At 36.8% G+C, this 22,206-nt stretch overlaps 1 protein-coding gene across 1 annotated transcript in view; it reads right to left on the bottom strand.

The window, feature by feature from the left end:
• The window catches only part of MALRD1 (MAM and LDL receptor class A domain containing 1), a 355,452-nt gene that overhangs the window by 319,660 nt on the left and 13,586 nt on the right, over positions 1-22,206 (bottom strand). Inside the window, exon 6 of the mRNA XM_072955135.1 lies at positions 17,878-18,290. Coding sequence (XP_072811236.1) covers positions 17,878-18,290 — 413 coding nt within the window. The remainder of the gene's footprint in view (positions 1-17,877; positions 18,291-22,206) is intronic.

Consider the following 22,206-nt stretch of genomic DNA (forward strand, 5'->3'; position numbering starts at 1 on the left):
TTTTCCTTTAAAAATTCCTCACACTTTGTAATTATATCTGCATATGTACATTTCAATGTTTGTCTCTTCTAGGAGACATTAAGGACCAGCTACATGAGGATGCTTGAGGGACACAAAACAGTGTACCCAGCACCCAACACGGTGATGAGCACATAGTAAGCACTTGACTATTTTAGGGAAAAACGAGACTTCTAATTGCAACTAAAACTATAGACGTCACTCGATGTCACACCTCACTGCCCCCGTGCCACCTGGAAAATGATTATCAAATACACAAAGAGGCACAGAATATATTGATGTGTCCCAGTATTTCAAATGACACACCTAAACTGCTGACAAATTCTGCTTCCTTCTTCTTTGCCAACTCCCTGGCTCTTTCTCTTCCTTATACAGCCTTGCTCCCGAATTCCAATTCAATGTCTACTTGTATTTATATGGTTTTGCTATCTTCTTTTCCTCTTTTTCTGTTCCTAAATTTACTTACTTCTACATTTCCAGACCCTTCCCTTCAATCTTCACCCATTTTTCAAACATATTTTTACATTTTATTATCATTTTTAATGGTAAGCCCTACTTCAAATAGGTCCTCCTTGCAGCCAACAAAGTGGTATATCCAACAGTCACTTCTAACAAGGTCCTACTATATATATATAGCACATGGAATTATATTCAATAATTTGCAATGACCTATAAAGAAAAAGAATATGAAAAGGTATTTTATATATATATATATATCACCAAGCTATATACCAGAAATTAACACAACATTGTACATTGACTATACTTCAATAATAAGTAAAATGTGGTATAGTCATACAATAGAATACATACTATTCATCCATAAAGAGTAATAAAGTAGTGACATATGCTACAATATGCATAAACCTTGAAATATTATACAAAGTGAAAGAAGCCAGACACAGCAAAAAAAAAAAAAAACAGAAACAAAAAGTCACTTCTGATTGGCTCACTTAACTGATTAAAACCTTCGATGGGGCCCATCAGCCACAGGTCAATGTGCTCATTCATGACCATGACAAATGAGTCATTCCCTGATCAGGCTTCTGTCTACCCTTCCTAGCCTCGAACTTTATGCACCAGGAATTTACAGAACTGCTTAAAGGTTCTGCACATCAGCATGCGACTTCTCATCTGTGTGTATGTGGCACTGGCCTCTGTGACCCCTTCATCCTGACCCCAGCCCCAACACGATACAGCTTCTCGCCTCCAGACACTTTAAGACCTAAGTCATACAACACATCCCTCGATACCACCACACCTAGTCAGATGTCACTCCTTGCTTATTGTAATTATTTGCTTCTGTGTCTCTGTCTCATTGTCCCCTTTAGCATGTGTGCTCCAGAAGGACAGCGATCATCTACTGTCCATGTTTGTATCGCCACCAAGTGACACAGTACCAGGGCCATGGAGGCCCTGATTTCACTGACTTTATCAACGGACATGAATTAGCACTTTTTAAAAAATGGTTCCCTTTGCACTAAGCTAAAATTTATACAGGGAGATTATACTCAAAAGTTAATTTTGCTGTTTATGATCCATTTCTTTCAGGCAATTAATACATTGTATTGGCAGTATATCAGCCCTTTTTCCTGATATAAAAAAAGAGATGAAGTAATGGCCAACTCTAAAATATACAATAGTAGTTTGTTGTTACCTATCAGTAAAATATGAATTATCTCAATGGAAACTAAAAACATGAACTACGATTTTAAATGCACTTCAGGGGCTCAAAAATAACTGGAATTCATGGTAGCTTATTGTAAAAGTTAAGACAAGCTTTTTTAAGATACAACAAAAACTAAATTTTAGTTTCTTAATAAGCATTTTTGTGACTCATAACAGAATTATAATAAAGTGCAGTCTACTGTGAATTAAAGATGGAATTTATAGAATTTTATAATTAGAAATAATTTATAGGTCATTTCATTATCCTGATGTGAAATTAGGTCATTAGAAGATTAAGTAACATCTATAAATTCACTAGATCCCTTAATGAAAAATTTAATCTTTAGAATCCAGGTTGTTCTAATCCCTGACTTGATGTTACTTCATTTTATCATGTTGCTTCCCAAGTACTGTTTAAAAAAATAAAAGTTGGGAAATTATATTTGCTTTACACGTACAGCAAAAAATAAACTCAGCATAACAGCATAACTAACGTGTGTATCTATTAAAAACAGAACAAGAAAATTCCATATAAAAAGCACCTCAAAATAATAGACTATGACTAATCAGGCAATCAGACTATGACTAAAAAGGAAAATCTCTGACAAAGGTATTTTGCCCCCCAAAAAGGGAACAAATTGAAAAAAATAAATTATTGGTAAACATGATGAAATATAAGCTAATTCATTTTAATCCAAATGCTTCAATCTGAAGCAAATTGACTTTAGAATTATTCTCATTTTTCATTACACTCTGGTTTTTCATTACATTGCACTATGCTTCATATTAACTATAATCAATTTTTCATCTTAACATACGCTGCAAATATGAAGGGTCACCATGCTAGAAATAAGTAGGAAGAATATTTGTTTCCAACTAACTTTTTTTTTCAGTTTATTGGAAAGCTTTCTTAATGGAACAGTCTTATTTGAACACAACAATTCTTCCTCATCCCAAAGACGGGGGGTCTGTGACGAGAAAGCAGCATGCATCTTAAAGATGGCAAGGTGTTCAGACGTTAACTCAATTACAGGGGGACAAGCTGATTGCCTGAGTCATTCCATTCTATTTTTAAAACAACTGAAAAAGCAAGAGGGAAGATAGTATGCATCATATATTCATTTATTTGGGTACTGGCACAACTGTATTCGCTGAAATTCATCTTCATGCTTGCCTAAGTGCTTTTGATTCTGGCTGATACAGTGAAAAATTATGAGAAACTGATTCCTGTTTTTCAGGTAATTATAATCAAAGTGCTAATATTAGACTGATAATTCATATAAAACTTATATCCATAACAGACTATTTTAGTGAACTGTTGTCTGGATAAACATCCCATTTTACTCTGTGCAAAAAGGCATAATACAATCATGTAACTTTGCTCTGGTTTGAGTCCAAGAGAACTTTTGCTTTAAAGGCGATTTACGTTAGTATTTAAGAACTTGAACTTCGAAGCCACAGTGCAAATCTTAAAAACCTGGCTCTGCTACTCAATGTTTTCAAATTCCTTTATTTTGGCTTCATTTTGAGAATGACAGAAAAGATGCAAAAATAACACCAAGAGTCCCCTTATGCCTTTCACCCTATTTTCCCTAATGTTAACATTTTACTAAACAATCCTCATTTTCTCCAGGAAAGAATAGAACCCTCCTCTTAGTGTTTTAGTGCAATTACAAAAAATACAACACAACACCGGCCCATAGAGAGTGCTAACATTAGCCATGGTTAGTTCCTTTGTTTCACAGCTACATGGCTAAAGCTTTGGTAGAAGTGGGGGATGAAAGGAAAAACAGGAGGGTAACTTCCACAATCTGGTTTTGGGCTCTTATGATGAACTAGGCTTATGGCCAGGACTCCTGCAAATAGTCTGAGGCCAGATTCCCTCTAAAACAGATCGGAGACAGAGATTTGGGTACAGAACCTACCAACAACTGTAGGGGAGTGAAAGAAACAGGACTGAGCAGAGGAAGGAATTGAGACACCGTCATCATGGAAGCCTCAGCCAACCACAGCGGGAGCCCAGGCACAGGGATGGCCCTTCAGAGTCGTCCTACAGTGAGGCAAGAGTTCTAAGCACTGAGATGCTGCGCTGGCCATTCTGCCGGTATGGGCTGTCTCCCAGGAGAGGCGGCACCTTGGAAAGTCAGCTCTCTCAAGGGCAGTTTCTAGAGAGAAAAGCATCTGAGAGGCATTAGCTGCCGGCACTCCCAGCAGCTGGAGGAGGAGCACTTTGGTCCTGAGGGAGACCTGGGTCCTGGACCTGTGACCACGACAAACTATTCACGAGAAACTTTGTGCCGACAGAGCTAACTCATGGCTAGTAAATCAAAACTATATCATCTATTCTGTTAGGTAATAGATATTGAAAATGTAAATTAAAATCTGTATGTTAATCTTCAAAGTCTCTTAAAACATTTGTCTTTTGCTGTATTTTGCTTTCCACAGATGACAACACTTTTGGGCCGAATATAGACAGGATTTCTGTCGATGGGCAGCTGCAGTCCTGAGGGTACACCAGGAAGTTTTGTGAATGGTGGATATAAAGGTTGGATCCAGATATTTAGAACAAAGTAAATCACATGTGGGGACTACAGACAAAAGCTGGGTTTTTATTTTTACTACTTTTTTTTTTTTTAGTCATGTGAGGACTGAAAAATGAGGGGTAATAGTATGGGAGGGAGAAAAAGACCTGCTTTTATGCAGGTGGAAACTACAGATCTGGAGGCTAACTGGGGACTATACATCATAATGCAAGTGAGGCTAGAGGCATGAAGGACAAAGATAAGGCCATAATTAGAACAGAGATCAGTCAGATCAGGAAATGGCCACACCCAGAAAGACCAGGAAGGTCCTGGAAACAGTCACCTTTTGCCAAAGCTAATTAATGAAATGCAACCCAAGGAAACATTATGTTATCAAATACAGGCAGGGCACAAGCAAATTTTGAAATAATTTGGTCATTGATAATATATTTTGGTATAAATTTCTCCTCAAAATATTTGAGAAATATGTCACACTAAATTAAATCCCCTTCTAAAAAACAGATAGCTTTCCTATACCAGTTTATTGTTTTGGCCTAATATTGAGATATATATATATATATATATATATATATATATATATATATATGTATATATATGTATATATGTATATATATACACACACCAATGCTATGCCATATTGCTTAATGCAGCTTTAAAAAATGTCTTGAAATTTGGGATGGTAAGTCTTCCAACTTTGTTATTTTTAAAACAATGCTTTGGGTATGTTAGGACCTCTGTATATCCATAAAAATTTTAGAATCAGCTTTGCAATTTCTCCAAAAAGGCTTATATTTTGGGATTGGACTGAATGTAGAGATCAACTTGAGGATAATTATCATCTAATGAGTATTAAGCCTTTATCTGTCAACTTGGCCTGTATTTCTACCTATTTAGGTTGCAAACTCACACATCAATGTTTTATGAATTTCAGATCTTCACATCTTTCATTGAAATTATTCTGAAGTATTTTATTATTTTTAGTATATTACACGTTGGTTTATATGATGTAATTTCCCAATTGCTTACTGATTGTATATATAAAATACAATTAAAATTATTAACCTTTTATCCTATAACTTTGCAAAATTCACTTATTAATTCTAGCGCTTTTGTGCTGACTCCCAGGGATTTGCTATGTAGACAATGACATTGCCTGAGACTAAACATAGTATTTTTCTTTCTTCCCAATCTGTGTGCCTCTCTTCCTTCTATTCTTCTTTTCCTTCCTTCCCTCTTTTCTTTCTCCCTTGTGCACTAGTTTGGACCTCCAGTGTAATATTTTAAAGAAGTGGGGAGCAAGAATATCCTTGCATTCTTCCCAAACTTACGTAGAAAGCAGTTAAGTCTTTCACTGTGACGTATGCTGTCAGCAGATTTTTTTGTAAACACATGTAATCAGTTTGAAAGTGATCCCTTATATTCTTAGCTTGTTGACAGTTCTTATTATATAAGGGTGTTGCATTTTGTAAATTCTTTCTATGCATCTGTTGAGAAGATCACCTAATTTGGCACCTTTTTTTTTCCTATTAACAACAGATTTTCAGATGTTAACCCAAACTTGCATCACTGAGATAAACCCCATTTGGTCATGATATATTACCATTTTTTAACATTGCTGAACATTGTGTTAAGAGCATTGCATCTAAGTTCATAATAGATATATTGGTCTGTCATTTTCTTCTCTTGTGACATCTCTGGTTTTGGTATCAGGGTATTATCAGCCTCTGTTGGAAAATGTTTCCTCCTCCTCCTTTTTTTTTTTTTGAAATACGTTGCTTAATACAATTAATCAGCACGTATATCTGGGCCTGAAAGTTTCCTTGTGTGAGGTTTTAAATGTGAATTAAATTTCTTTAACTGAGACAAAGCTCTTTGACTTCCTATTTCTTGTTAAGGTCAGTTTTGTTAATTCATATTGATTTCACCTAAGTGGTCCAATTTATTGGTATAATCTTCCTAATATTCGTTTATTATTTACATTTCAGTAAACTCTGTCATTATGATCCTCATAACTATTATTCAGTAGTAAGTAGTATTAATACACTGACCTTTGATTCAGACATAGAATACAAACTTGTGGTTGCCAAGGTGGGGGGGTGGGAAGGGACAGACTGGGAGTTCAAACTTAGTAGATACTGACAGGCATATGCAGAATAGATAGGCAAGATTACACTGTATAGCACAGGGAAATATCTACAAGATCTTGTGGTAGCTCACAGCGGGGAAAAAAAGGTGACAATGAATATATGCATGTTCACGTATAATTGAAAAATTGTGCTCTACTCTGGAATTTGACACAACATTGTAAAATGACTATAACTCAATAAAAAATGCTCAAAAAATGCACTGATCTTTTGTCATTCTATTGCTTAATAAGAGAAAGAACGGGTAGTTTGCTCTGGCTACCATGAGGGGGGCAACACCTTTCTGTATTTAGAATAACTAGGTATCGAAACGGAGGAAATGGCTTTTATCTCCTCAACCACTTAGAAAGGAGACAGAGGTCATACAATGTTTGTTCTAGTTCAGTGACACCTTCAATTTTTATTTTTCAACTTAATAATAATGTCTATTATATTTTTTATTATTACATATTTATTATTGTCATTATTGCTAGCATTTGAGTAATTACTGTACACCTGGCTATTCTAAGTGCTTATAAGTATATTAATACATGTTATCTTCACATGAACTATACAAGGTAGGTACTATTACTGTACCCTATCACAGGTGAAGAAACTGGCACAGAGAGGTTACATTTTTTTCCCAAGGCTACACAGCTCATAAATGACAGAGCCAGGATTTGAACTTAAGCAATTTTACTCTAAAGTCCATATCGCATCTCCAATAGCTTGAACTCACTCTACAGTGGAAAACAGTTAAATTCATTGTGCTAAAAATGCGACTTTAATCTGAGCTACTTAAAATGTCATCTAAAATGAACTCATGTTTTATACCAAATAGTAGTTCCAAGTCGAGGTACAGTCACGTGGCGCTGCAGCAATGGTGGCCGCTCTACAGCACTCTGATTTGTAATGTAAGTGTAACTACAAACTGTATTTCCAAGATGTGCAAAGTTGGCTGAGATAGAATGACAATCACGTAAAAACACACACCTCCGTTACTACCAGTTATCTGAGCAAGGATAACACCAAGGATTACAGAGTGAGCTGTCATTACCTGCGAGGGCAGAGACAGCAGAGAAGCCATGAAAGCAGCAGGAATAAATCTTCACATGCAATCAAATCGAGAGTCCCAAAGCCAAGGACGGCAACACAGGAGGAACCACAGAGTTTTAAGAGGTCAAAACAAGGAGTTACACACTGTACTTGACAAAGAAAAATAAAGCCTCATCCGAAGGTAGAGCCTGGGTGCTCTCTAGCTTTTTTTTTTTTTTAACATTTCTTAGTGGATTTTAATTGCTTTTGACTGTGTTATAATTAAGATGAAGCTACAGACAGGGACACTAGGGGAAGGTCTTCTCTGTACTGAATGAAACAATAACTGGAGCCCTAGAGTTCAAAGGGTAATTGTACGGATGACACATACAAATGAAAATCATACTAATCCTGTTAACAACAGAGAAGACATTAACATTCATGTGTGTGCACATACACACGTGTGCACGGATCAGTCAATTCAGGGACACAGAAGTATAGAAACAGCCTATACCTTATAAGGATGTGTTTATACACAAGGAGAACACATTCCAGCTTTTCCAGAACAATCCCCATTTCAAATAGCATAAGCAGTCTCTACAAATCTCTCAGATGTCCTGAAATTTTCAGTGGTCCCAATGGCAAATAAAAACTTTTATATACAGCAATTCACAGAGAAACTGGGGAGGAAAAAACTCCTTTGTCAGACACTCAGTATAAGTAAAGGCTTTAGGTACAGGACTTCTCTCCATCTTCTTTCTCTACCCTTAACCCCCCTGGAGAACGATTTAGAGGTCACTAAACGTCTTTAAGCTTACATTCTTTTAAGAATTGGATTTATCCATGTTTTTCTCCCTCTGGAGGAAAGCTTTATGTCATAAGATGTAAAGAACATCTTCTGTACAAGAACAAAACAGGCCTAATTTTTTTTTAGGCCTAATCATTTTTAAGCTCAATAAAAAGTTCAAGATAGCAACAATGAAATATTGAGACACAAGTAACCGCATGACAAGGCAGACTAGAATGTGTTTGGGTAGGAAAAAAAAGTTACTCAGAAGATGATTTCTTGAATTCTACTTCAAGAAATTAGCTTTCAAAAGTTTAAGATCAGATTGCAGCTTGGCCAGACTTGACAATGCTGTTTTGCAAACAGACCCTAGAGCAGTTCCAAATGCAATCCGGATAAAAAAGAGAATAATTTTGTTAAGACCGGGAACACTGAGTTTCTTTCTAGACCCTGAAATTCCAGGAAACAGGAAAATAATAATCACCTACAATCTCCTTTTATCTTACAAAGGAACATTTTTACTAAAAATTTTAATATAAAAATGTGGATATGAATCAAAATCATCCATCTGACATACTTAAGAAGGAAGAAGGGAGGGATCAGGTCCCGAATCTACTGTGAGCCGGTATGTTCCGTAAACAGCTCTGCAAGGAAGCTGCTCTCAAAGCATAAATTGGTATAGATCGCTTTGCCCTCACAGATAGCGACACAACATTTTCTGCTGAATGAGAAAAAGTTTAAAGGCATAAATCAAGATAAAGCGATCATCTGACAAAGAATTACAAAGAGGTCCCATACCTTTTTCTTTGAGAACACTATGACACATTGATTTTCTCCTGAAGATAAAAGCCAAAATCATGTGTCCTCAGTATAAGCAAGCAAAACTATTTGGTTCAATATGTTACACGGTTAAAGAAAAAAAATCAGAAGTCAAAACACTTGAGGAGAAAAGGCAAATTCGAAACGTTAAACGGGATTAAAACGAGCTTGGATCAGCAGAGAAAAACATATCTGAAAAATCTTTCAAAGAGTTTATTCCTAGAGAGTGAACAATACATCAGAGAGGAATAAACTGTTACTTTTGTTTGTCTAGATAAATACACAGACACTGTCTGAAGAAGATTCATACCCCAATGTGCTACTTAGTTTACTTTTTAGCAAAATAATTCAGCCTTGAAAATCCAATGCACTTTTCTTCATATTGCAGATTCACACAAGTGCAGTTAAATCCTTTCTTGTCAGGAGGCCAGCATGGCAGCTGTTAGCACATCCAGCACTTTTGCACAAATTCCAAAATGGCAAATCTCAGTCCTACAACTGAGATTTCAACCCACTCAGAGCCCCTCAGCTGAACAGCCTCTCTGTGGCAAAATCTGCAGAATCAGACACAGCAACCCGCCCACACTGGGTCTGCATTTTCTCACTGCATTCTACCATTTTAGCCGGAAGGGAGTGTAAAAGGGTTTGGAAGTATGATGAACAGAAAGGACCCACGTGGCTCACGTATCCAACACCAGGGACAAAAAGAAACAAACAAACCGAAGCCCAGTTACATGCAGTTTCAAATAAAGCACAGACTGAAAAGGGGGAAGAGGAACAGTAGAATTAAAACATTCATCCATACTTAGTGTTTTTCTAACCCTTTTTTACCAGCCAACTGGCAATTTTTAAAAATTCAACTCAACAACTCAAATCTTTCTCCTTCAACATGAATTATACATTTGGATACTAACAGAGTATTATATAATTTTTATGACTTTTCAATGCTTAATAAGCCATAATATACATATTACTAATAATATATTTACAGTTTATTTCCATTGTTTACTGACCCATATTAATATTTTACTGTAATTTTGGAGGGTTGCAAATTTTAGATAACATTTTGTATTACTGAACCCATAACTAGAAGAGTAGGATTTAAATGATGGGTTTATTATGAGATTTGACTTGTTTTCTGGCTCTTGCCTTCCTGTAATATTCTCTCCCGAATCGTTTCTTCTCCCCTTTTCTAGTCACCTATTCTTCACAGTGCAAACCAGTTCATCACTTTTCATCAGGAGGTGATGAAAAGCTGACGCAGTAAGCTGTGGATATATTTGAATTCCGCAGAAAAAAGACAGCCTATGAGAAACCTAAGACTGTGAAATAAGATTTAGTACACTGCTCAGTAAGCAGCAAATCCGAGTGCTGCTTACCCAGGCTCCAAGCCAACATATTCTATCCAAAACCTTTCAGTGCAAATTCTAGCAAACTACACACCCTTGGGAGAAAAATGTTATACGAGGCCGCATAAGTAATTTATACCCTTAGCACCTCTGTATTTAATTTCACGAAAAGTGCGATCGAGATAACATTATTAAATATGGTCCTACCGAATTTGCAACGTTAACTTCCAAAAGATTTTTTCCCTAGTACTGAAAAGTGAAGCACCACTTAAAATTTAAAGATAACAGCCCACAAATGAAAGAAATAAATTATGATTATGAATAAGATTTTTGAAATCTTTCACAAAATCCACTGGGGAGAAAAACTCTTTTCCTTTATTACGGGAGGATGTTACCAGAAGCTACAGAATTCTTTCAGATTGAGTGAGAAAGTCCTGTGATGTTAACAGGTCTAAATGAAGAATCTTTTCTTTGAAAGCCCATGCCCTCTTCGCAGCCCTACGTCATACACTAATACACGTTTCAGAAAAAGAGGTCATGTTGGGAAAAAGTGAGTGGAAGCTTGTGAGTCCTGGTTCCTGTGGTGTCAAAGAATTAGTAAGTTGAATTAAACTAGGTTTTTGCGATACTTAATCAGTGACTACTGCTGATACTGAATCCACGCCAAGAAACTCAGTCCTCCAAGACAAAAAGCAAAAGGGAGAGAGATTTCAATTCTGTGTAAGAAAATGTTTTCTGTCAGTGTGTCCCGAGGACGTACAGAAAACCTCATGAAGTCATAAATTCTTATCACCAGAGGTTCAAGAGAACATGTGCGTCAAACACTTGCTGAGAAAATGCTGGAGCTAGTTTTATTGTTACATAATTCCAAGTGCAGTATTTTATGATTCTGATTCAACGGTTATGGTGCACCCCTAACAAAGGCTACTGAGAACATTAGACGCTAAATAGTTATTTCGAATTACATACCTAGATCCTCATGTAAGTGTAAGTGAACATGTGTCATACAGTGAGAGCAGGTAAGATAAAGAATCTCACTGTGTTCCCCTTGTTAGAAACTGTCCTTTCAGAAGGTCACTGCTATGTTCAGCATGACAAGAGTTGAAGGGTTGTGATCAAGTGTTCCTCCTCTCTTAGTTTCATTCAACAGCCTCCACAACGACATTAGGTATGGCTCAAACACCTTTCCTTGTTGCCATGGGAATGTGGCCCCGCACCTAGCGCGCTTTACAAGGTGTTCTGATGTACTGACGTTTCATGACAATTTCATGCTGATGGTATAACCTCAGGAGAAAGAAAGGAGTCTCTTATCCAAAAGTACGCTGGGGAAAGGAACTAAAAATGAGTCCTAAGCAATTCCATATAAAATTAAAAAAAAAAAAGCAGCAGCAGCAGCAAGTCTTACTGTTTAGATAAAGCAACAAGAATTCTTCCAAAGGAAAAGATAAATAAACCACCTTGGTTTTAAGGTTTTAAGACTGTCAATCCAAGAGCAGTCTAGGATGACAAGCACAGTCATCTGTCTTGGTCCCACAATTTTAGTGATAGAGTTAGTTGCATTCTGCAGGTGGTAATGTTCTGGAGTAAATGGACCCTCTGTTTGTCACACCTGAATGTATTTCCCAATGTTAGCATGTAGACAGACACCATCTCATCCTCCGATCCACCCTTCCACGAGTACACCAACTGAGATGGGACATACCCAAGAAAATATCTTTCGGAAAAGAGGACATTATGTTGACATACCCTACAGAATCCACACACAAACCATTTCTCTCCAATATTCTGTATGATTTCATTAAGACTAATGTACCATTTAATAATTTAGTATATTGTATTATTAGCATTATAGTACATTATTGTATGATTAGTATAGATGATCAGTGTTGCAACAACCAAACACATTCTAAAAAGCACTGGGATCTCTGGAAGTTACAATGTCTGAAGGCCATCACTCTCCTTCATAAGGCTATTACACTGTAATTTTTTCTGTATTATGAAAATCTGGACGTGCTCTCTAAAATGTATTTAGGAAAGGTGTGGGGAAAATAGGTACAATTTCACAATAGTCATATATTTTGAAAATTGGCCTTTTGAAATAAATAAATCATTCTCCATGGCACATAAATAAACACATTTTTCAGACCATGAGGGTAGCATTTGAAGGAGTCAAAATTTTTAGATTACTAAATTGAGACCTTACTGGAAGAAGTTAACTCAAGGAATCACTATAAGTATTAATCTTTGAGTTATTACATACTGAATTTGAAAATCAAAAGAGTTTGAGATTTGCAAATGTTAGTCACTATATATAAAAATAGAAAAAAAAACCAAAACACAAATTTCTTCTGTATAGCACAGGGAACAATGAGAAAGTATATGAAAATGAATATATGTATGTATATGCATGACTGGGACATTGTGCTGTACACCAAAAATTGACACACTGTAACTGACTACTTCAATTTAAAAAAAAAAACATTTACAGTACTGTATTGTATTTGTCAAGGGAAAAAATATTATATTTTTCAGTGTAGTATCTCCTTAGTATTTTTGTTTCTCATTTAGTATGCAATTATGTTTAATTATGTGGATAATGTTAATCCAGGGTATTAAAATGTCAAGATCATTGGGCTGGGACACAGGAAACCTGAGTCTCTCTTCTTTGTTCTTAAATACATGTTAAGACATTAAAGACAACAGAGCTTCTGGATCTTAATTTCTTTGCCGAAACAACAAAAGAGTTGGACTAAATAATCCCTTTCTACTTATAAATTTTCGAATTCTATGACTGAGCTTCCATCTGGAAAACAAAGTCTATCTTCTGTACCAATTAATGATAGAAATGACGGCTGTCATGTCTTGTGAAATTAACCACATAATTATTATGTCAACTGCTCTGAGGGACTTTACTGTATGTGTCACAGGGATTTTGAAGTACTACAAACTAAAAGTAGGAAATACAACCATCATCACATTTCCAAAGAAGATTTAAATCATTTATATGAACCCAGCAGCCTGCTGACACACAAAAAAGGAAGGAATAGTCTTGACATATTAAAGGTCTCACCAGAACTCCACTACTTCAATGTAAACAGCGATACTCCTCTATCATAATGAACATGAGTAATTTTTAGATGAAACAGTTATGACTACCTATTTTAAAATGTAAATAATAATGAGCCCAAACATAAGAATCAATAAACTGATTATTGAAACTAAAAATAAAATTCAAAATTATTGAAGTCTCATGTATGTAGATCAATTATTGTTTAAATAATCTAATTTAAGAAGGGCTCCTCAATGTTAAACCATGAAGAAACTATTATGGATACACAATAAAGAAACCAAAACTTAGTACAAAAGACAATGATCAGGAAAGTAGTCCTAGCTTTCTACTTACTAAATATGACTTCAGTCATGCAGTCAAATAGTCATTCAACAAACATTTGCTGCCCATCTAGATCTCATACACTGTGCTAGATGCTAACTTTTGACCCTTGCAAAAGAATTATTCATTGAAGAGCTGGTTATATATATAATTTTGCCTATAAACACACTTAAGTCTAGCATAAGGTCCTACAAGTGCTATTGCTGGGTCAAAATACATGCACATTTTTAACTTTGGTAGATATTGACAAGTTATTCCTCCAAGAAATTGTGTCAGTTTAAACCTTCACAAATAATACATGAAAATACCTTTTCCCACAACTTTGCCAACATAATGAATAGTTAAGATTATAAGTCTTTCCCAAACTTCTAGTTGCAAGCAGTACAATAGAATAGTTCCAATTTGTAATTATCATACAACAAATGTTACTGAAAATTTTTTAATGCTCATAAACCATTTGCAATTTCTTTTCTGCTCACATCTTTTGCCCATTTTTTTCTTGGTTGTTGGAACTTGTCTTCATTTGCAAGAGCACGTCAATCAGTTCAAGAGTATTTTTTCAACTTGTAATTTGCTTTTCAAAATTTTTATTTATGTATTTATTTTATTGAAGTATAATTGATGTGCACTACTATATGATACAGGTGCATAATAAGTGATACACAATTTTTAAAGGTTCTACCCCATTTATAGTTATTGTAAAATGTTGGCTGTATTCCCCATGTTATACTATATATCCTTGTAGCTTTTTTTTTTTAACCTAATAGTTTGTACCTCTTAATCCTCAACCCTATATTGTCCTTCTCCTATGAAATAATATAATCAGTTCAGTATAAATACAGTGTTCTATCATTTGTATAAAAAAGAAAAAAAGGTAGCAATATCATTTGAATTCTGAAACACATGAATGTATTAATTTTCAAATAATAAATTAATAATAAAATCCAATATTAAGGGGAAAAATGGTAAACCAAAAAATAATGAAACCTAACCTGAATCTGAAAAAAAAAGATGAATGGGTATTTTACAAGCACGTCTGGAGAGGGAAAGGTCCAGGATGGAGAAGTCTTCCCACACACAGGAAGAGCATGAGCTCAGTGCTCTGAGGGCAACTTCTGACACACAGGAAGCAGGCGGAGACTTGGGCATGGGATTCAAGAAGAAATATGAGAAGACATATAGGAATTTGGACATTATCTCATAAATTACGGAAAGCCACTAAAGGGTTTTTGTTGTTTTTTTCATTAAAGGGTTTTATGGCAGGAAATACCAGGACCAGATCTGCATTCTAGAAAGACGAATTTTGCTTCAGTTGAGTAGGTAAAAGAATGTGACGGCAGTAAGACAAGTTAGAAACCACCATTACAACGAGCTTGGGTTAGACATGACCTCAGTGAAGGTAAAAGTATGACTAAGAAGCAGCAGGAGGGGATGGATACAGGAGCAACAGCCTTAGCCTCTGCACACTTCTACTTCAACTTCGACATCTCTGACATGGGATTTAAAAAGCCTGTGATTTGAACCTGAGCTTCTATTGTGCTTTTACTGAGGACTAAATAAATAACATTTTGTGACAACATCTGATGTTCAGGAAATATTCACTAAGCCTCAAAATCAGGAAAGGAGGAAAGGAGAGAGGGAGGCAAGGAGAGAGAAAAGGAGAAGGGAGAGAGGAAGGAAAAAAGGAGGAAAGAAACAAAGCACAAGGAGGAGGGGGAAGGATAGAGTATCTAATAGTCAGTCAGCAGAGGCTACCCCAAGGAGACTGCATTTTTTTTAATCCTCTGCCTTTCTTACAACAGTTGATATGGAAAGAGGCGATTAAGAATTGACCAGTCAGTGACAATGAATATATGTATGTTCATGTATAACTGAAAAAATTGTGCTCTATACTGGAATTTGACACATTGTAAAATGACTCAAACTCAATAAAAAAAAGTTAAAAAAAAAAAAGAATTGACCGAAGTCAGAGACCACAGGAGAAGCACGTCTGTGGAGACCCACAGAAGGATGGGAGATGACAGTCCATGGGCTCTAGGAACGGCACCTGTTTTCACCAGGAAAGTTCCACCAGGAAGCTTTTAGAAATGAAGTATATTCACATTTTAATTATCTTGATTGTGCTGATGGTTTCAAAATTTTGATATGTATACTTTATAATATGTCAATTATTTCTCAATAAAGTCTGCAGTAAAAATTAGTTAGAAGGTTTACCTTAAGTTTTAAATGCAATGACTTTCCTGACCATGCCACACACAAAAGCCATGGCTGGTAATTTCAGCTGACATTAAGAAGTCAAACAGTTCCTATATCTGGTCCTGTATTTCATTTTAAATGAATGATCCTGAAAAATCTTTAAATTTTTCTTCTAAACCAGTATTTAATGGGTCCCCGTTACCTGGTCGACATGATGCTAGGTGATTACACCTACAACATCCCAGCTAATTAAAATGCTGGTTGTTGCTGCTGCTCTTTCAGTAACATAGGAACTAGGAATGCTCATTATTCAATGAACAAAAATATCCTGTTGCTTAAACTGGACCCAATCCTCACTATCTTATATAATTAATCCACACAGCATGCAGAATCTCTGATTTCATCTTTTCATGCCTGGAATTCATTTTTTTAAAAGAACTCCTGTATAAAATCAAGCAGAGCACTGTGCACGACCCAGGATGGGTCTCAAAACTGAATTTTTATGGTTTAGATTCAAAATCGAAGGATTCCTTACTTAGCTCCATGGTCATCTGACTATGAAACTGCTCTCCTGCCAAGGTTATTTTCCCTGAAAACCAATTCTTGAGTAAATATCGTTTAAGTGGAGTTTATCCACTAAATACCACTTAAGTCCATATTACAATTGATCTGATTAGACATTAAGAATTCATTTGACGTGGATGACTTTTAAATAAAGTGGATTTTTAAATACAAGTCAAAGAACCCTCTTCAATCTCATTTCACATGGTTATGTGCATCTTAACTTTGTGGCCGAACAGCAAGCTATCACCCTACACGTGGCCGATTAGTTCTCATGATTTCTGCTTCTATCTGGACAAGTCACCGATCCCAATGTGCTCTCTACTGAGCCAAGTACAGTTTACACCTATGACCGTTAGAAGCTCTCAAAAGGTGGCCTGGAGCTAAGTTCTTGGCCACAAAATTGTTAACTAAAGATATTTAGACAGTGCTTTAAGTTTGGGTAACTGAGAAATTTAGTATATGCCAAAAAAGAAAAAAAAGAAAAAAAATTGAGCTAAAATAGGTAAGAAGTTTCTTTCAATATATTATATGTAGATGTCTTTGACCAGAGGGAGACAACAAATATTCAGCCATCCTACGTGTCATAGGCTGAATGATATTTTGGAATGAACGTGAATTAACTAGACACTGTGGGTTCCAGTCCACGTCCCTCTTTTCCTGCCCACCTTCTAGTTGGTAAGGATAAACAACCACCTCTCTTTCTTCTTCATATCTATAAAACTGGCAAAAACGACCCCTGATCTACCCACTTCAGGGAACTGCAGAATCAAATGGATAATACACATGCAAAAGTCCTTTACAAAACTGTAAAAGCCACATGAGCATCTGAATTTGCTACTGCAAGTTAGACTTTTAGGAGGAGGTAGGTTAAGATTTAGAGCAAAGAATAAACCAGGAGGAAGGGAACCTAGATTCAAACTCTGGTTCTACCCCAGAGTAGCTATGTGATTTTTCCAACTAGGCATGCACTCTTCCTGGATTTTTGTGCTTACTTATAAAATGTAAAAAAAAAAAAAAAATCAGATAATATATTCAAAATAACAGATTTAAGAGTCCAAATTTTCTTCAGAATACCACAGATGGCGCAAACTCTGTTCTTCCTCTACGTTTTTCATTTCAGCACAACAATTACTTAAAATCGGCGGGACCTGCAGGTGTGTCTCCATGTGTCCACCTTTAGAGATTTTAATCACACATTACTGGGGGTAGTCAAGGAAGAAAGCAACCTAACGAGCCTTGGTACACCCTTAATTAAATGATAAATGTGTGCTAAAGTAACTGATCAAAGTTCATTTACTTTTAATTCAAGACTATAGCAATCCTTCACATTCCTTAGACATTCTGATGCATTCCAGATACACCTTATGAAACCCCTTATTCATACCTGAAAAGGCCGCCTGCTGGAAATGTTGAGGTGTTTCCTTATCCATCTGTTGCCTTGATCCCCAAATAAATGCCACAGCAGCTGTCCTCTTGTGTTGTTCCAGGTTCGCTGGTAGACAGCCAGCCTGTAAATGTGCTTCCCAAACATGTGGTAAAAGAAACGGAAGGTGCAGCCCTCTGCATCAGTGGCGTTAAGGACCGGGCTCAGTAAAGCAGCTCTGTGCTGGAAAACCTGTGGCTCAGAAGATTCTATGTAGAGATAGTGTCCTTTAGCTGTGCCCAAAGTATTATCCTTCATCGGCCCTGTATTAAGTGTAGATGTTGAGCCCTGGTTCCTGGTCCAATCGAAGTCATCTTCTGTATCTTGTTCCCAGTTACAAATTCCATTTTCAAAGTTACACTGAAGTTCAGGCACTGAAATTGGCATCAAATAAAAGTAAAAGATGATTAAGGACAAAAAACAATTAATAATAAGAATACTACTTGATACTTTGCTCCTAACGGTAAACCACTTTAAATTTTTTAACTACAAAATTAAAGTTCAAAAAAGAGTATAAATAAATCCTAGATGACACAGTCAAGTAATAATGTTTTACAGATGGAAGGTGGGGCTACTTTGGCCATTATGTCCCAAATGCCTTTGATAACCAACCTTGTCCATTACTATTACCACAACTCTAGGCAAACGATGACTATCCATGGCTGGCTCCCTGGAACAAATTTCTGGCTCAGTGGATTTCAACTTCAGCTTCCAGTCACCAGTGAACAGTGAAAAAACAAAAACAAAAACCAAACCACCAAAGCCCAGAATTCCTCTCCAGAGAGTCTGATTTAATTGGTCCAACTGTTGCAGCCTAACATCAGGATCCTTTACCAGCTACCTCGGTGACTGTAACACACAGAGCTGACAAGAGTCATAACTTAACAGGTCTCCATCTTTCAGAATCACCTGGGGTGTGTGATAAAATTGCTTACTCTATGGTAAAGTCCTGCATAAATATAAGTTTTTTAGGTACGGAGAGAAGCCCGAGAATCGATATTTTTAACAAGCACCCAAGATGACTCTAATGCACGTATTCTCCAGACTGCGTTCTGAAATCAAACTTTCTCTCTGGTTCCTTCCTGCCCCAGTTCCAAATATCCCTCCACACTTGTAGCAGGATGATCCTCTTTCCTTTTTAAAATTTTTAAATTTAAAAAAATTTTTAAATTGATGTACAGTCAGTCACAATGTGTCAATTTCTAGTGTAAACCGTAATGTCCCAGTCATGCATATATATACAGAGATTTGCTTTGATTTTTTTTCACTAAAGGTTATTACAGGATATTGAATATAGTTCCCTGTAACATACAGAAATTTGTTTTTTATATATTTTTATATATAGTGGTTAACATCTGAAAATCTCAAAACTCCCAAGTTTATCCCTTTCCACCCCCTTTCCCCGGTCTGTTTCTGTTTTGTAGGTGAGTTCATTAGTGTCTTCTTTCTTCTTCCTTTTTTTTTTTTAACATTCCACATATGAGTGATATATCATATGGTATTTTTCTTTCAAGAATGATCCTCTTTCAATGGTAGTTTGTCATTTTCCTTCTCTATCCAAGATCCTTTAATATTTACTCATTGACTCTGAACTTAAATCTAAACTCTGCTCTTTCAAGTTTCACCTTTCCCAAATTAAAAGAACTTCCATAATTTTGCCATTTGCAGCAACACGGGTGGACTTGGAAGGCATCATGCTAAGTGAAATAAATCACACAAAGACAAATGCTGTATGATACCACTTACATGTGGAATCTAAAAAATACAACAAACTAATGAATTTAACAAAAACAAAGCAGACACTCACAGATACAGAGAAATTAGTAGCTGCCAGTAGGGCACAGAAGAGGGTGCGGGGTAACACAGGAGACTAAGCAGTACAAACTATTAGGTATAAAAGAACCTACAAGGATGTACTGTACAACACGGGGAAGACAGCCAACATTTTATAACAACTATGAATAGAGTATAACCTTTAAAATTGTAAATCACTATATGGTACACATGCAACATGTAATACTGTGCGGCAACTGTACTTCAATTGAAAAGTTTTAAAAAATGTAACTTCCTGTTTGTCCCCGATCATCCTTCCCCTTAGCACGCACCCCCTTACGAATGTGCCCTAAACACCCCTCCCCTTTCTCCATCTCTTCGCACATCACATCTTGAGCCCTCGCCAGCTCTTAGCTGGATCTCCTCAGTGGTAGCCTCTCCTCACTGAACTGTAGCTCCTTTGAGCTGAAGCTTTTAAGCTTCTAACTCCCTTCAGTCACCAGAAGCATTCAAAGCAGTTAAAAGAGCTGACTAGTCCCTTCTCAACTGAATATTCTGTTCCATTTGTAGGGCATCAAGCACTTGTTTAGCATAAATGAGACAGAACACACATCCGACCGTCCTTGGGCAGAAGGGCCAGGATTTAGAATTAACGAGGACTTCCACATTTAAACTTCATTTACATAAGCTAATATTTTTGAAAGACAAATGTCAGCTGTCCCCAAACGAGCCATCTTAGTAACCATACTCGGCACCAAAGATGAACAAATGCCCTGAAACAATAAATAAAAGCACATGTGAATAAACGCAGCAGGGTGGGAACACATCACCTGTCGCTGAAGACCGCGGAACAGGAGCTCAGACCCGGCAAAGGAAAGTCGGTGAGCAAATGTCAAATGGGAGCTGAGCTTTCCTCTGATATTTCCTCACGGGTGACTCAAGGCCAGCTGTGGCGCGGCCTGGGGCGTGCAGGTACTCGCCAGGTGTCCTGCTGAGTTTTCTGACATAAAACTGGCACCAAAACCGACAGGCTTTTATATGGCCTGTCTCCATGGCGACTGCACGCTCAATCTTTATTTCAAAAGGGAATGCGTGTAGCTCCATCCTTAAGTAAAAGCCCATGTTCTAAACATGCTTCAGGAAATACAGTGTCGATCTCCGGATGCCTAACACATCCCTGCTAATAAATTCCACTCGATCTGGATGGAAGGCTGTGGGAGAAACGGACAGTCCAACGCCAACTATTCCCTGTCATTAATACTGAGTCACAAGAAGTGTTCTGGGATGACAGCCGTGCCCCCGTAATCCCATTCTACTGAGCTAACACTGGGAAGTCTGAACAATAATTTGCTTACTTTTAGTAACAGATCAACATTTTTTAAGGAGTGGGATGTGAAGTGCATGAAAAAGATGAAGAGGCTTCCTAAAATTGCAAAGATAAATTACCTTTAGGGCAAATAACACTTCTTCTAACAGCCACTGTCAAAATCATCAATTTTATTTATACGCACTAAAGGTGTTAGTTGTGTAACAAGCTGAACGGTAATTCCGACTTGAATGTGCCTGACTGTATTAAACATCACTTAGGTGCAAAGCTCTCTACAGTGATTTATATGGAAATTTCTTAATGTAATGTTTTCCATGATGTACGAAGCATTTGATGGCTTTCCTTTGGTTTACGATTACCTTCGCAAAGTAACAGACACAGGGCTTGAATTTTAAGAACCGTTGCTACTTCTGGACAAAGAAAGATGTGAACTTCTTCCAACTGATTTTGGTAAATTAAAAAAAAAATCCAGCACAGGGAAATATAGTCAATACTTTGTAGTAGCTCATGGTGAAAAAGAGAAAGAAAACGAATAATCGTATGTTCATGTATGACTGAAGCATTGTGCAGTACACCAGAAATTGACACAACACTGTAAACTGACTGTACCTCAATTAAAAAAACAAAATCCAAACACCTCTTAGCTTCTGATTCATTTTCAAGAGCCAGCGCACCAGACACTACGATGAACCAGGTTTATTAAACTGTAAGACATACATAATCGTCAGATACCATAAACTTTTTGGTATTTTAAACCAGAAACTCAGGACTTAACTCTGACACCTCACTCTCTGCCCCCTATAGCCAAAACATCATCAAATGTCCCCTCCTAAGTATTTCCTCAAACTTCAGCTCCTCCCTCTCCATCACCGTCACTGTGACACAGGCTGCCAGTGCCTCTCCTGGGGACTATTGTGACGGCCTCTTAATAAATCCCCAGAATCCACTCTGCTTTAATCCATTCATGATCCTGTATCCCCAGTGGCATTTTTAAATCTGCCAAAATCTTATTCTACTACCTGCTATCTTAAAAACTTTTCAAATGAAGGAAAATTTCCTTAATACGATCTACAGAGATCTGCTCATCTGCCCCCCGATATCTCCATTCTTCTGTTGAACCTTATTCCCTCTTCATCGTCTTACTCCAGCCACACGGGGTAGCTTCCAGCTGCCGTATGGCTTTGAACACA

This window comes from Vicugna pacos, chromosome 35 (genome assembly GCF_048564905.1).
Source record: "Vicugna pacos chromosome 35, VicPac4, whole genome shotgun sequence".
NCBI classification, from domain to species: domain Eukaryota; kingdom Metazoa; phylum Chordata; class Mammalia; order Artiodactyla; family Camelidae; genus Vicugna; species Vicugna pacos.